At 32.6% G+C, this 14,559-nt stretch overlaps 1 protein-coding gene across 1 annotated transcript in view; it reads right to left on the bottom strand.

Moving 5' to 3' along the window:
* Positions 1-13,717, bottom strand: part of LOC149937454 (DNA (cytosine-5)-methyltransferase 1-like) — a 36,814-nt gene extending 23,097 nt beyond the window's left edge. The window contains exons 1-17 of the mRNA XM_090154806.1: positions 13,625-13,717; positions 13,248-13,564; positions 11,795-12,066; positions 10,814-10,888; positions 10,533-10,626; positions 10,199-10,326; positions 9,682-9,800; positions 4,986-5,075; positions 4,770-4,921; positions 3,594-3,778; positions 3,298-3,484; positions 3,018-3,115; positions 2,870-2,957; positions 2,222-2,257; positions 2,074-2,160; positions 1,600-1,724; positions 680-785 (exon numbers count right to left, since the gene is read on the bottom strand). Of these exons, the coding sequence (XP_090010932.1) occupies positions 680-785; positions 1,600-1,724; positions 2,074-2,160; positions 2,222-2,257; positions 2,870-2,957; positions 3,018-3,115; positions 3,298-3,484; positions 3,594-3,778; positions 4,770-4,921; positions 4,986-5,075; positions 9,682-9,800; positions 10,199-10,326; positions 10,533-10,626; positions 10,814-10,888; positions 11,795-12,024 (1,800 nt within the window). The 5' untranslated portion in view covers positions 12,025-12,066; positions 13,248-13,564; positions 13,625-13,717. The remainder of the gene's footprint in view (positions 1-679; positions 786-1,599; positions 1,725-2,073; positions 2,161-2,221; positions 2,258-2,869; positions 2,958-3,017; positions 3,116-3,297; positions 3,485-3,593; positions 3,779-4,769; positions 4,922-4,985; positions 5,076-9,681; positions 9,801-10,198; positions 10,327-10,532; positions 10,627-10,813; positions 10,889-11,794; positions 12,067-13,247; positions 13,565-13,624) is intronic.
* Between the last annotated feature and the right edge of the window lie 842 nt (positions 13,718-14,559).

Below are 14,559 nucleotides of genomic sequence, written 5' to 3'. Positions count from 1 at the left end.
ACCAGTAATGAAAACATTTACCTTTGCTTAATTTTGAAAGAGCCTGATATCTTGAGTGCAAGTAATTAACAAAAAGAGTGGTTAGAAATATTAGATTAAAAAATTAACAAATTAGATTTCCTACACAAATGTTTGGAGTAAATAAACTTTTACATTAACATTTGTTGAAAATCAAACTTTGTTTTTGCGAGTTATTTTTCCCCTGAACAACTTTAAACACCCCTCCTGCGTTGGATCCCAATTCTTATGTGCTAAACACGGTGGACTAACAGAAACTGTGTTTAGTGATATCATAATATTATGTGGCTGGCGGTTGAAAAAGAAATAGCATAATTTGCCAAGGCGGTTTTAAACCGACCAGACCAGATACCAGCAGAATGGCACTTTTTTCTTTAACCATTTTGTTCCCAATAACTCAAAAAGCTTGATTTCTAAATTTTTACAGAGAAGAGGCTTGCACGCAACACTAAAAATCATCAGAGCTTAGTCATTCTCCCTGAGTATAAATAAATTAATTCTTGATAATATCATGGAATTTTGCGATGTTATTTCCCTATCATGATTTTTGTTTGACAACTGCTTTAACTTTAGGAAAAATAGAGCATATATAATCGAAAAGAATTCCAGTAAGGGCAAATATTTTTCTTCGATAATCATCTATAATGTAAATGGTAATTACGTCACAGCGTCTTGAGATGGACTGTAATGCTACATCTTCACAGTCAAAGATAAGGAACACCTCTAATGAATCACCTGTTTCTCCAAGTACTGTTTCTGAAGAACGACTGAAATATAATAGAGATATATAAGCATAAAATCATTAGAAATCTTTTAATGGATGAAGATTGGCATATAGTTTAAGTTTAGACAATTGGGAACAGTAAATCAAAAATTGTGTTTGTTACACTTGGTAAATTAAGTTAAATTTACTCTAATAATGAGAAAATTTATTATTAAAAGTTAACTAATTCTGAGGTGCAAATTGATTTTTACACCTTAGTTTTTGCACTCTTACTATAGGTCAGAGTAGCCCCTCATTAGATACATATCAACTTCTTAAACTATATTGAAGAAGTATCAAGCATCTAAGAACTAATTGGAATTAGGGAAACACATTTTTTTCAAATATTATCCTAATTTAACTAAAAAATAATTTATCTAAACATTTTATAAAGTTAAGTAGTTTCCTTATTCCATTGAAAATTATAACAGAAATGAAAATGTTCAAAAACAGTATAGTAATTCTTCGTGTTAGATACTCTTTCTTAGGTCACACTTTTCATTAATAGCATCAATCTTTTAAAACTCAATTCACCTTTATTTTTTCCACCTTAATACTCAACATATAATTAAAAACTTTTCAGACGTTTCCAACATTAATAAATATTTTCTAAATATGCGAATCGTGAACTCTTTTCGTGAAAAAATTTCGTTTAATTCTTGATTATTATGATGGAATTAAAATTAAAACAGATTTTCCCTTACTTTTTGAGGACAAAGTTAGGTAAATTTTAACTTCATATTTTACTTTTATCAGAAGTTAAAAAATTCAAATCAACTTATATGACAACAAAAAAATAAACTGAAGTAATTCTTTACCTTAGCCAATGTGCGTGAAACATTTTGTTCCTGTTTTTATCCTCAAATAAATTGACTACTTTGGCCACATACACCGGGGTTTTGGGATTGTCTGGTAGAACCAAAACATAGTCCCCCTTGGAAATCTAAAAAAAAAATATGTGACAACGAAAAGCTGGTCTCATGGTAAGAGCTCATTTAATTAAGATGATCATCTATTCCAGGAAAAATCAAGGACAGTGGACTGTATAAAAATTTTACGTTAGATATTAAAACTGGGGTTTTTAAATGTAAAATCAAGATGAAATGTAAATTAAGGACAAATGTAAATTAACAACAAAATAAAAATGTAAAACAATGTGGGGGCCTGGAACAATGGTCACTTTATCTTTAACTAACAAGATATAGTTTGAATAATTGCATATTAAAACTTTCAATAGAATATTCTTGAAGGGTGGTAACCATCTTTTTTAAAATCCTTTGACAGCAACTCACCTCTTCTTCATTGACAATGCAAGATGTGAAGTACTTTTTACCCTCTTCAGTTTTTTCTATATGATTTCCATTCCACTCTACTTTGGTCTTTAAAAAAAAGTAATTTTGATTTTTGTTTTCAAATAAAGTTATTAATTGAAAAACCTACTTTATCTTTTTTCGCCGTGTTATGTTTTAGTGCTACCTGTAAATAAAAAATATATATTAAAAATTAGCTTGTGCACAAACCCTATAATAAATTCGTTAACTACACATAAAAAAATATTTAATTTGAAATCCAACCTTCTGCATGTATCAAAAATATAAAAAAGTCACGGAGATTTTGTGTTTTAATAACATTCGCCCTAAAGGGAGTATGAGTGGATCTTTAATTTCACATTACTACCTCCAGGTTTAACAAATGATTGGCACAATTTACATAAAAATAGGTTGTACCATGTGCTAGCAAACAATTTTTTCATTTACTTCACGCTCCCTTTAACGATGGCATTGCCTGATACTGTTTATTATAATGGTGTTTTGTATTTTAAACTGTGGGATCCATGTTAATATCATATCAGACTTAATTAAATACTTAATTAAAAATAATGTTAATATCAATGCAAAAATTTGTCATGATGGATTAAAGGATGCAAAAACTAAGTGTGCCATTTGGATTTTTTACCACAATTTTAGTTATTTTTAAGGACTCCCACATATTCTCTAAGCTAAAGGTCATAAGACACACAATCATTGTGGGTTATAGACATATGTCTGGGAAATGTGTTGTTGGTAGTGGTTTCAATAAAAGTATTACAGTGGCAGGTAGGTTGACATCATTTTCCATGTCAGATTTATCCTCCTCATCAGCTGCCTCTGCTTCCTCAATTGCCAAACTTAGACATCTATAATAAACCATTAATTAAAAATAGCTGAATAACTTAATTGTCACAAAAAATACAGACCGTCTATATACACAAGCTTGTTTACTTCTTCCATCGCCTCCAAATTTCACCATGTCTTTACAATTTTTACACTCAGCACAGTCTTGTCGTTGGCATGGCTATTCAGAGAAAATTAAACAAAATATGAGAGATAAGAGTAAGTCAGTTTTGATACAAATTTAAAAAAGGTAAATTTGGAGTCTAGTAAAAATTTCACTTGACCTATTCAGTTTAATATTAACACATTTGGTTTAATATAAACATGTCAATAAAATCACTAAGTAAAAAGACAATACCATACCTCACATACTCCGCATCGTTTCCTTCTCTGAGCCGGTTTAATTTTGTCGCTATTTGGGTCTTTACTCATCTGCTCAGGAAAAAACATTTCAAAGATATGTGCAACAGTTGGCGTTGTTGTAGCTAAAGTATTTGCTGAAAGTTTTTTAATTCTATTTGTGAATGGATTTTTGGAAGTCCTGTTATTTCTGTAAATGTAAAAAAATTCAAAAATGACAAAATAAGAAACTTCAGCTGCCACTATCAACGTACACAATTCACCAATCATTACACTTTGTTGCTACACTTGCAGCTTACCTTTTTTTTCCCAGAGAGGCTCCAGCAAGTTTAATAAGATCTCGTATGCAAGGAATTATGATTAATGGATCCTCATCTTCAGCTCTAGCCGCATCATAACTCACTATTTGATCAATAATAAACTGAGCGTGATTGAGAATTGAGTCTTCATTAAATGAATCAACGCCAGCTGGAGGAACAATTGTCTAAAAATTTTGTAGAAAGACAATTTACAACATTTGATTGACATATACAAATAGAATTAGAAAAATACATCAAGTTACAAAATACTGATATTCTAAAAATGGATACTAAAATGTGGTGGATGGGTTAGTAAAGAAACCAAACGTTCAACGTAAATAAGAAGACATGGTAATTTCTAGGGCTGTGCGAGTACTCGAAAACTGCGAGTACTCGGTCTCGCGTCCGAGTCGAGTACTCGGACTCGGACGCGAATATTTTAATTTTTATTACTCGAATGGACTTGCGAGCCGTTCACCGAGTCCTAAAAATTACTCGCAAGTCCAATTTTTTTAAGACGAGTCCGTTATTTTCCACCGAGTCCGTCATTTTTATTTGTTTATTTTTTTTTTTGTAAAAGTCCTGTATTGGCGCTGCGGCAGCGTTAACGCAGTTTGTTTAGTCAGAGGTCACATGACTCACATGGTGAATAGTTCTTGTAGTAAGTTTTAGTAACCAAAAAAATCCAGATTCCAGATATTAAAACATTTTTGAAGAAAATTTTAATTACTTAAATTAGTAAATTAGTAAAATTACTTCTTATTATAAAAATTGTAGATAAGTAAATTAAGTATTTTAAATATTAATTACCGATTTAATTTTTAGGATGATTCTGACTTTTTAGCAATATAAGGCTTAGATAGGGCTCAACTGCAAATTGGGGACTCTGAATTAATTTATGACTCGAATTGGACTCGCGAATAAATTTAAGTCTCGAATTGGATTCGGAATAAATTTAATGCTCATACTGGACTCGTTCGGAAATTTAAGACTCGAATATTGCTCGTGGCTAATTCTTAGGGACTCGAAGACTCGAATGAGTACTCGAAAGTGGGACTCGCAAATTGGTGAGTCCAATTTTTTGGGACTCGGACTCGACTCGAAATCCAAAAAAGAGGACTCGCACAGCCCTAGTAATTTCACCAACAAAATCTCATTAAAAATTAAACAACTAACCTGGACATGATTCAATAAATCTTCATAATCCGATTCAGGTTCGGATATCAAGTACTCTATTACTCTTTTACTGATATAAATCTTTTCCTTCATAGCATCCATGGATATAGCATAATCTTCGCTTGGAGTCATCAATATATATAGAGCAAAAGCTAAGTAAAGAATACAGTCTGATTATATGTACAAAGAAAGATAATAAGGCAAAAAATAACTTACCAGTACCAATTCCCACCAGGGCATTAGAACCACCATCATGGCCAGAAACCCACCACTCAATTACTGGGCCTAAATTGGAACAAATTCCACCTAATGAAAAATTAAAAACAATGATAAATATATAAATCTTTGGCAATATGAGTTTATTTTAAAGCGCCCCATTTTAACACTTCATCTCAGAACTAGAGCCATATCTAGTGGCCCTCTGATATCGTAAAATATAAAGCAGAACTAAAAGAACTATATTCTGTAAAATTTTAAAAGAGCACTTGCCGATAGCTCTATTCTAGAAAGTGCAAAGAGGAAATATAGTGAAAAAGGGGGAAAAGAAATCAACTTGCTTCTTAGGGGCCTACTACAAACAGAGCCTACTGGCTTGTGTTTCGTTAAAACTTTTTTCTTTGAAATTATAGTCCAAACGGCCCTTGACTAAATAATTTTAACAAGGGGCAGGAATAAGTAAAGATAAATTTAAAGAACAGATATAGCACAAACATCGCGCAAGCTGCCAAAACTCTCAAAAATATTAGGGATTGAATGGTCCTTATGATCAGGAAGAGTCTTAAGTCGAATTTTGCCGAGAGGGTCTGATGGACCAAAGTAGCGTCTTTAACAAGGAACGAACAAATTTTGCTGTTGAAACAATGTATGCCATGGAGGACAAATAAAAAGAAATACAACGGGAAAATTTATTCTTGATGAAATTATATAATTTTAAATACTTTACTTTGTAGCTTTTAGCTTTGAATACCTTTCATTCGAATGAAACAACTGCAAGGTTAAACAGTCGTGAATCTAATTAAAGGAGCGTCATTTTGATGGCACTTAATTTTCTTAACAAGTAGGTGTCAAATTTTCCATTACACAAGCACACTGAATAATTCTTCGAATCCCCTCTAAAGTAAAAAATTTGGTTTAACAGTAACTATGCAAGTAGTAGTGTATTATATATCAAACAGGACCGCTCCGTTGATACCTTCGCACATGCTAGAGTGAAAAACACATTTTGCCCAACAAGGGATCAAAAGGATTTTTTTTTACATTTTAAGGAAGCTAAAATGTACTTGTAATAAATATTTGAAGTCCCTCTAATTATTAATGTCAATTCCCAAAAAAAAATTATCTCCAATTATAACCTTAGTGATTAGCTGTTTCGTTTCGCAGCAAGAGGCATCCGGATTCAATTCCCGCTTGTGGCACTGGGTGAAAACTCAGAACAACTCCTAGATTGAGTTTGCAAGTTATCTCCTGATCTGTTTAATGGTTTTCCGTTCAGTACTTCGGTTTCCTCTATCCATAAAAACTTGTGGAGGTTTTAAAGCAATAGATAGTGTAGGGACGCTAGTGCTTATCTGTGGTAGAGCTAGCCACAAACCTCCTATGCGGTTTAAATTCCCGGTATCGCTGTTAAAAGGGCCTCAGGCCTGTTGCAATGCAGGTTGTATACATAGCTTTCTCCAGAAAAATCACTGGCCATAACCAAAATTTCCTACCTACCGTATAGTGCCCCTGTGTGGTGTTGTGTAGACAGCCTTCAGTCCTTTGATGACACTAATATTTCAATGAATCAAGTTCCCTGGGTTAAGTCGTCGCTCCCTGTGGCCAAGGGTGGCCTCAGTATTTGCCACACCACAAAACTTGGTACTCTGTATTTCTTGTTGTTGCAGACCAGCGTAGCAGAACTTATAAGCCAAATCCTTCCACACTTGATATCTATCTCTGGCGCCCAGATATTTTGGTCTTCAGCAATGGGAATTTCTAACAAGAGTCGAGTTTATCATCATCAGATTAACAGTGGTATCAAAAGGCGTGGAAAGTGCCTCTCACAGTGTAGATTATCTTGGATCAATTACAATGACTTAATGCACAAAACAATTTATTTGTCCATATTCTAATATTCCAAATGTATTTACAGACTTATGTAAATATTGCGAGTATAAAAATGCACTAACTAAGTTAAAGTTAAAACAAAAGACACACATAACAACAGGTTCACCAAAAACCATAATAGAACTGATACTAAAAGTTGTTTCATTTTCAGTACATAAGGATTATATTTCTAACATTCACCCCTTACTGGGTTCATCTCTTTATGCGCAAATTCACACATCATTATTTACTTTTAACTTTATACAAAACTCTGTAAATTTATTTTTAGGCGATAGTTTGGTAAAGATGTCAGCTAAGTTATCATTAGAATTCATGAATACTATTTTAAATAATTCTTTTTCAATACAGTCTCTCACAAAATGATATCTTAGATCTATGTGTTTTGATCGATTGTTTTCAATGCTGTTTTCAGAAAAAGTGATTGCTGATTCATTATCGCAGTTTATTATTGGCATGGGAATCTCCAACATCAGTAGTGGTGTAATTTCTTTCAAAATTCGGTTGATAAACAAAGTCTCTTTCGCAGTCTCAGAAAGAGCTATGTACTCAGATTCTATAGAAGATAATGCGACTATACCCTGTTTAACACTTCTCCATATAATTGGATTTTCTCCAATGGTTAACACAAATCCAGTAACAAATTTTCTGTCATCTAAATCGGAAGCTCAAGTTTCATCTGAATAAATTTCCAATCCAATGTCATTGGTACGGTTGAAATTTAGTCTATTTAGTATCGCAAATATATTTGAGTACTTTTTCAACATAACCATAGTGTTTTGAACTTGGATTAATTGCAAATCTAGCTAATATGGAAACAACATAAGCTATATCAGGTCATGTACGATGAGCTATGTATTGTAAGCTTCCAATCATTTTTCTCTACAGTGACGGTTCAGTATCATCTTCTATTATGTAGGGATTTTTATTCTCTGACAACATAGTTTCTTTAGTTAATGGTACATCTTGTTTCTTTGACTCTCCTGGAACTGTAAACATTTGTTTCAACATGTTGATCTATTTTCTTTGGTGGATCTTTGAACCATTGTTATTAAAATCAAACTCAACTCCTAAAAAATACTTGACACCTCCTAAGTCGACAACTTGAATTTCATTCTGAACCAGAGCAGTCATTTTCTTCATGGGTAACTGATCTTTCATTAATAGGATTATGTCATCCACATAAACTAAAATTAGGGCTGAAATTCCAGAGCGGTATACACAATTACACCCTTCAAGCTTTACGAGACCCATTTTCTGTAATCTCTTATCCAATTCAGTATGCCAGCTTCTTCCACTCTGTTTTAAGCCATATAATGTCTTTTTGAGTTTCCAAACAAATTGTTCTTTTCCATTTACACAATAACCCTTTGCTTGTGCAAGGTACACTTCCTTAATTTCTGTAGATCTTGAAGTTTTCTTCATGATAAGCTCCATTTTTTCCTGAAATCCTTTATGAGTGAGGTTACGAATAGATATTAAGTTTAGAATATCTGAGTTCAGCCGAGAAGACGGATTCTTATGTACCTGCTTTTTGACAGTAGGGGCAAGGGTATCTAGAGCTTTTCAAATACTCCAGCAAAGCTTCTTACAGGACGAATCTGAAACATCGTCATAAGCAAGTAAATAATTTCCAAAAATTTGTTTGAAGTGAGAAAGCTTGAAATTATGATAGTTTCTTGTTGTTACAAAGTGAGTTTTTGATTTAGTACATTTGCGTTTTCTCACTCAGATCAAACTATGATCAGAAAAATCCATATGATTTTCAGTAAGTAAAATAAACATTGGATGAGACGTGTAGATATGATCAATAAGTGTGCCACATTTGGGTCTGGTAACAGTTGAAATGAGATGATTCAAGTAATATCTTTCAGAAACTTTGTAGCACAAGAGAGTTTTAGTTAAAAGATTACAATTGAAATCCCCCAGAAGAATAAGTTCAGAGTTTATTTTTACAAAAAACCGGTTGATAATAATTTTTAAACTAGATATTTTTTTAAAGTCATTGTTTTGGCTTCAATAAAATCAACCAATATAAAATTTAACAGAGCCTAAAAAGGCAATCACAGCCCACAAGGAATCTTTGTCCTCATTTTGGTCGTAGACCGATAAAGGCAGATCAAAATAGTAATAAATGATGATACCCCCCGCCTCTATGAGCTGAGACCCTATCAATATTACATAGACGCGTTTTAGAAACACATAGAATATCAAGTTAATGTTTATTCAACAATAGTTCAACTTCAGTAAGATAAGGAATTAACGTACAGACATTTAAATGCCCAATACAAAGACCATTTACTCAAGAAATTTGAAGAAAGCCCCGGGTGCCAAATGATGGTTATTAGCTGATGTGATTAATTTGCGAGGATCAATTTTCTTTAAAGAAAGTAGAGTTTCCAATTATTTATCTGTTCTGATTTTGACACCATTATAAAGTCTTCATCAACTCCTATGTCTAACCAATGATTGATAATATCCTGGATAATTAAAAGTTTTTGGACATTTCGAAAGATGATACTTATAAGTTGGGGAAGAAGATAACTTTAGCCCACCTTCACCATGATTAGCACCCCAAATCTTTTGGTTTCCCTTTCGACTAGAATCAAACCTATGGCATGATATGAGTATTGAACAATTTTCACATGCCAACACAATATCAGAATCTGAAGAAGTGTTTAAGATATAACAACTTAGAGTGGCTGCCAAGTCATGAGATTTTTTTGTTAATCTTATTGCATTTACACCAATTCCTTGGGCTAAAATTAGATAAAATTATAATAAAATTTAAATTTAAAAAATCTCAAACCTTCTTTGGAAGGATCTTCATCATATACTGGTTTGACGTATCCACTTGCAAATACCTCAAGATCTCTCTCAATTAGCCCAGAATCAAGTCGTATTAAATGCATATAACGATCATAAACACTGTTTCAAAAAGAAAATTAAGAAGATTTTTGGGCGAGACATTAAATATGTTTGAAAAAAAAAAAGAACTGGCAAGCTTAGAGGGTAACGTAAGTGGTCAGGCACTGGGGGGGGGGGGGAGTTTTGGGAGGTAATTCAGTGACAGGCTGCTTTCAGTATTCATACCCCCTTTGTATTATTTTGAATTTTACTTCTTTCAAGAATAAATGGCAAAATTAAATTTTTCCAAAATGGAGCAAAATCATAGCAAATTTTCAATTTTTGTGTTCCACAACACCACTCCTCTCCCCCCAATGTTTCGTGCCTCCTATTGCCCACCAACTTTCATTGCCTTTAACAAAAGAGATAAGCAACCACACATAGACATATAAATTTCAAAAATATAATTATTATCATACCAAAAATGAGTAAGTTTATGCATGGGTCGATGCTCCATAGAGAAATCATCTATATCCATTTCACCATTATCCTGGTTATCTTCATAAACACACAATTTTTCATTTGTTAACATAACTTCCTCTTCCACCTGAATTGAGAGAAACGGTAATTATATTATTTTTAAAAGTCACAAATACTAGACGAAATGACACTTGTACTACTACGATGTGTAAAAAATTAGTTAAAGGACTACCATTTCAGCTTGAAATTCAAAAGTAGCCTCAGAATTATTAAGATACATAGTATTATTTACTAGAAATTAAAATTTGTTTAAAAAAAAGTAAATGAGCTTACAGCACTGTCCAACCCTTGAAAAACCAGTAAACTCTGATCATCCAATTGCTTCCGACATTCTATACACTTGGCTGCTGTATTCGGTCTAACTTCACTAAAAATTGATAGATCCAAACAGTTATCATTATTATTCATAACACTATCCGCTAAAGGTTCAAGTGAATAAAATATTCTGAGAAAATTTAATCAACTTGAAATACTAGGCGTCTACAAACATATGCCAGTAACTTAATCAAACCCCTACTTGCTCGCTGGCATAATAAAAAAAAATATATAATTACCCATTTTTGGTTTTGAATTTCTTATCTCCATCTATTTCCTCTTCTTCTTTAAATTTTCGTTTCTTGGCCTTCTCTCTGTTTAAAAGTTTTCAATACAGATAAAGTCAAATGGGTATAATTCAACCGGTTAGAATTTTCCTATCTAATGCTGCAACTGAATGTAGTTTTAGAAAATTTTCATGATCATAATTCTGCAATTATGTTTCAGAAAAAGTAAACATTGCAGTAATATAGAACTCGTACAATTTCAGTGTTGCTTGTTTAATTCATTATTTGTGTTCAAATATCAGTCTAAAATTTAATAAATCAAAAAACTGTTCCTTAGCAAAAATATCTTCTTTAATGCCAAGGCCCACATCACTACCACTTTTGAGAGCTGCATTTAAAGCAGAAACATTATTATTTCCACCCATTCCTGCTGAAACACTATCCATTCTTTTAAATATTTGTCTGGCAACCACTTCCATTTCATCAAAAGTCAAAATTTCAGCTAGAGATTCCAACAGTATTCTGGTTTCTACTAACCAGTGAACTAACTCTGACGTTTCTCTGAAATTGCAGATATCAGTAAAATTCATGTAATCCAGAGTGCCCTATATGTGAGCAGATCATGCAATTTATAGTGAAATCCTTCACAACTATTGCTGGCAGTCGCTATACAGCAGACATCTTTTTCGCTTCGGCATCCGTTGAAATCCAACGATCAGATAATTATACAATTATTAAAGAAGAAAAATGATGCAAAATGTGTTAATATCTCTGTAATACTTAATAAACTGAATCTTGACACACTCGGTAAATACTTAAATATTAACGTATAAGCTGGTAGTATAGATAATTATCTGGGGACTCTGAGCTCTTGAGCAGCTTGTCAGTGATATTTATAGTTAAAAAGTTACATAATATACAGAACCCAGTGACAAATAGTTGCAAGCTAACTGAAAAATCCGCAACTGACATATTTACTATAGTAGTACTTACAAATTTGCAAAAGCCTTCTCAACAGATATTTGGTCTAGGTTAGATTTTAACCCATTCTTTTTTTTCGTATTTCTCAGTGATCTAGGTCTCTTTTTAGAGCTGGTACTGTCATAGATGGTGTTATCAATACTTTTGTCATTAGCCATAGTTCCCTTTCCAATTTCAACATTATACGTAGTACTAGAGCCAGCAGTTGGATCATTTTCAATATCTGTAAGCAAAGCCTTCATTCTCGGTTGGTGCGTTGATATTGATGGACAGAAACCGAATAACTAGAAGAGGAAGCAAATTATGTGGTTATCTTAGATTTTCACCATTTAAAAAAAGAAAATTTATTTACAATTAAATTTTAGCATAACATTAGTCAAAATTAAATTTTGTGATACTAAAGAAATATTATTTCCCATTAATACAGCAAAGACAAAATATTATGTGAACCATTTAACCATGAATGAAATAGCATTTTGTTTTTTGGACAGGAAATACAGTTAATTCAATGAAATATTTTCCCAGGTTTACTCAAAACCTGTGGATTTTTCTCAACGAAATTCAGAAACATCTATTCTTTTGTTTTTGAGATACGGAATAGGCAACTTGGAATTTTGACATGAGCTTTATTTAAATTTCAAGATAAATGAAGACAGCAATTTTACTGTTGGGCCACCTTATTGTTAATATTTTACCCCTCAAAAAACTTGATAGATTTTTAAATATTTTTATTAAAATTCCCTCAATCCACAGCCTTGTTTGAGGGGATGGCAGTGAGCCAGAGACATGGAATAGTTTTTCCATCACCCTCCAAGTTAGGAGTTAAATTAAATCCTGCCAAGGATCTAAATGAACTCACATGACAAAATAATTTTAAATTTCCGTAGCCAAGCGAGAACCGTAAACCATATATACTTTTCCAAGTTAAAACATTTAAAATTTAATAAAATTGGAATTTGAGGTCCAATTCCTAATGATTGAACCTCCAAAAAAACCATTAATGCTTATATATTTGCCTGGTCCTATCACCAAAAGGATTACATTATGAACAGACTTGATTGTGAGAACAACTTTTATTTTAAACTTTGTTTCAACAGATATGAAAAAATTGACATCATTTTCCCATTAATAACATTGTTTTCATTAACAATGAAGCTGGTGAGCAGATAAATCTAAAATAATCATTACTAGTTCAAAGATTCATTATCATAATTATGAATTATTACATCACTCATAATTATATTTAAGTACAAGTAGAACACTGTATACCCATATTAAGAGGTAGTGTTATGTGATTAATCTAGCAGTGTCCTATTGTAAAAATCATATTACATGTGTAGCTTTACATAATATTACACCCTCCCTATAGACAAGGTCCATTAGAAAATCCATAGATAATTACAAACTATACTACATTCAAAACTTAAATAATATACTACTATACAAATATTTATGATATACTTACAATTTAAGGCTCAAATATATTTAAAAAGATAAAATGAAAATTAAACCGAATATTACGAAGGCTGAAAGGAGCTTCACAACAAAAACACCGAAATGATGCCACTGACGGATATCTTCCCGCCAAAAATTATAATAACATAAGGAAAGCACATGTTCGTTTCTATTTTCATCACTTCCCCAAATGGTAAAATATCAAAATCTCGGCAGCTCGGCTATATGTACTCGAAATTGGTCTTTACAAAAGATTTCGGTTCTGCTGCGGCTACTAGTGCAGTTCTTCTTTCTTTTTTAGATTAAATTATGGTGTCACTCTAGGGCCTTAGACAAAATAGTTTATTAATAAGTAATAACATGTACTATTTATTCCTATATACTTACTTGATTTTAATTGTGGAACTAACATCAGAAGGCTCAACATTCCCTTTACGAAATGTTAGCCAAATTCCTCTGTCAATGGATTGGTTTGCTGGGCCTCGATTGATTATGGTTGAAATAAATGTCTTCAAAGTGTTAAAATCTGTTCGAAATATGGCTTTTACTTGCTTCTTGTAAAAGAGAGAAACTGGTTAAAGCATCGCATAGAGAACAGGTACATTTACTCTCTTAAAGGGAATAAAAACTAGATCGAAAAATGTTTTGCTAATGCGCGCTACGAGTTGTTATTAGCTAATAATCACCCTGCAGTTTATGTTAAATCTATTGACATTAATGTGATTTGGTCCATCAGAAACATTAAATAAAAATTTCAAATTAAAACGCCGGCCACTTTCATTGTGTGTAAATTTTTTCCCCTTTTAAATAATGTCGATGTCTACTTTTTTGGCCGCTATGGCTAGCGTAGCGATAGATTTCAAAGCAGTCTTCTCGACTGCCCTAGGAGCGCTTGTGACAAGATTTTATGCTCTATTGGCTGTCATAAACATGTTTGGGTTAAACCCCACGTTCATTGTGAAAATTTTCGCGATTATTTTGGGCTGTCTGGGATAAAGGGATTTTTAAGCGAAAATCATTGATTATGTGGGATTATTAATGCACCAGTTTTCAAATACACAAGGGACAGTAAGGGGGGTCATGGCCTGATCAGTGAAACTGGTTTTCTAACGTGAATTCTTGGAAAAACGGTGTGTCATCCTTTTTATCGTTTAAATCATTTAAATTAAATGTTAGTTTTGTTGTCGTTAAAGTAGTTTGGTGACTTAGTGACTTAGTAACTTAGTTCGTATTTTCTTAGTTAGTGGTCAAAAGTAATCATGTTGTTAATTGAGGAAAGCTCTATTTGCGAAAGTCGATTCTACTCTTCACTCGTGACGTTT

This window comes from Leiobunum rupestre, chromosome 7 (genome assembly GCF_980474605.1).
Source record: "Leiobunum rupestre chromosome 7, qqLeiRupe1.1.hap1, whole genome shotgun sequence".
In the NCBI taxonomy this organism is placed as follows: domain Eukaryota; kingdom Metazoa; phylum Arthropoda; class Arachnida; order Opiliones; family Sclerosomatidae; genus Leiobunum; species Leiobunum rupestre.
Note: the sequence above shows the minus strand (reverse complement) of the source record. Positions and strands in the feature narration are given on the sequence as shown.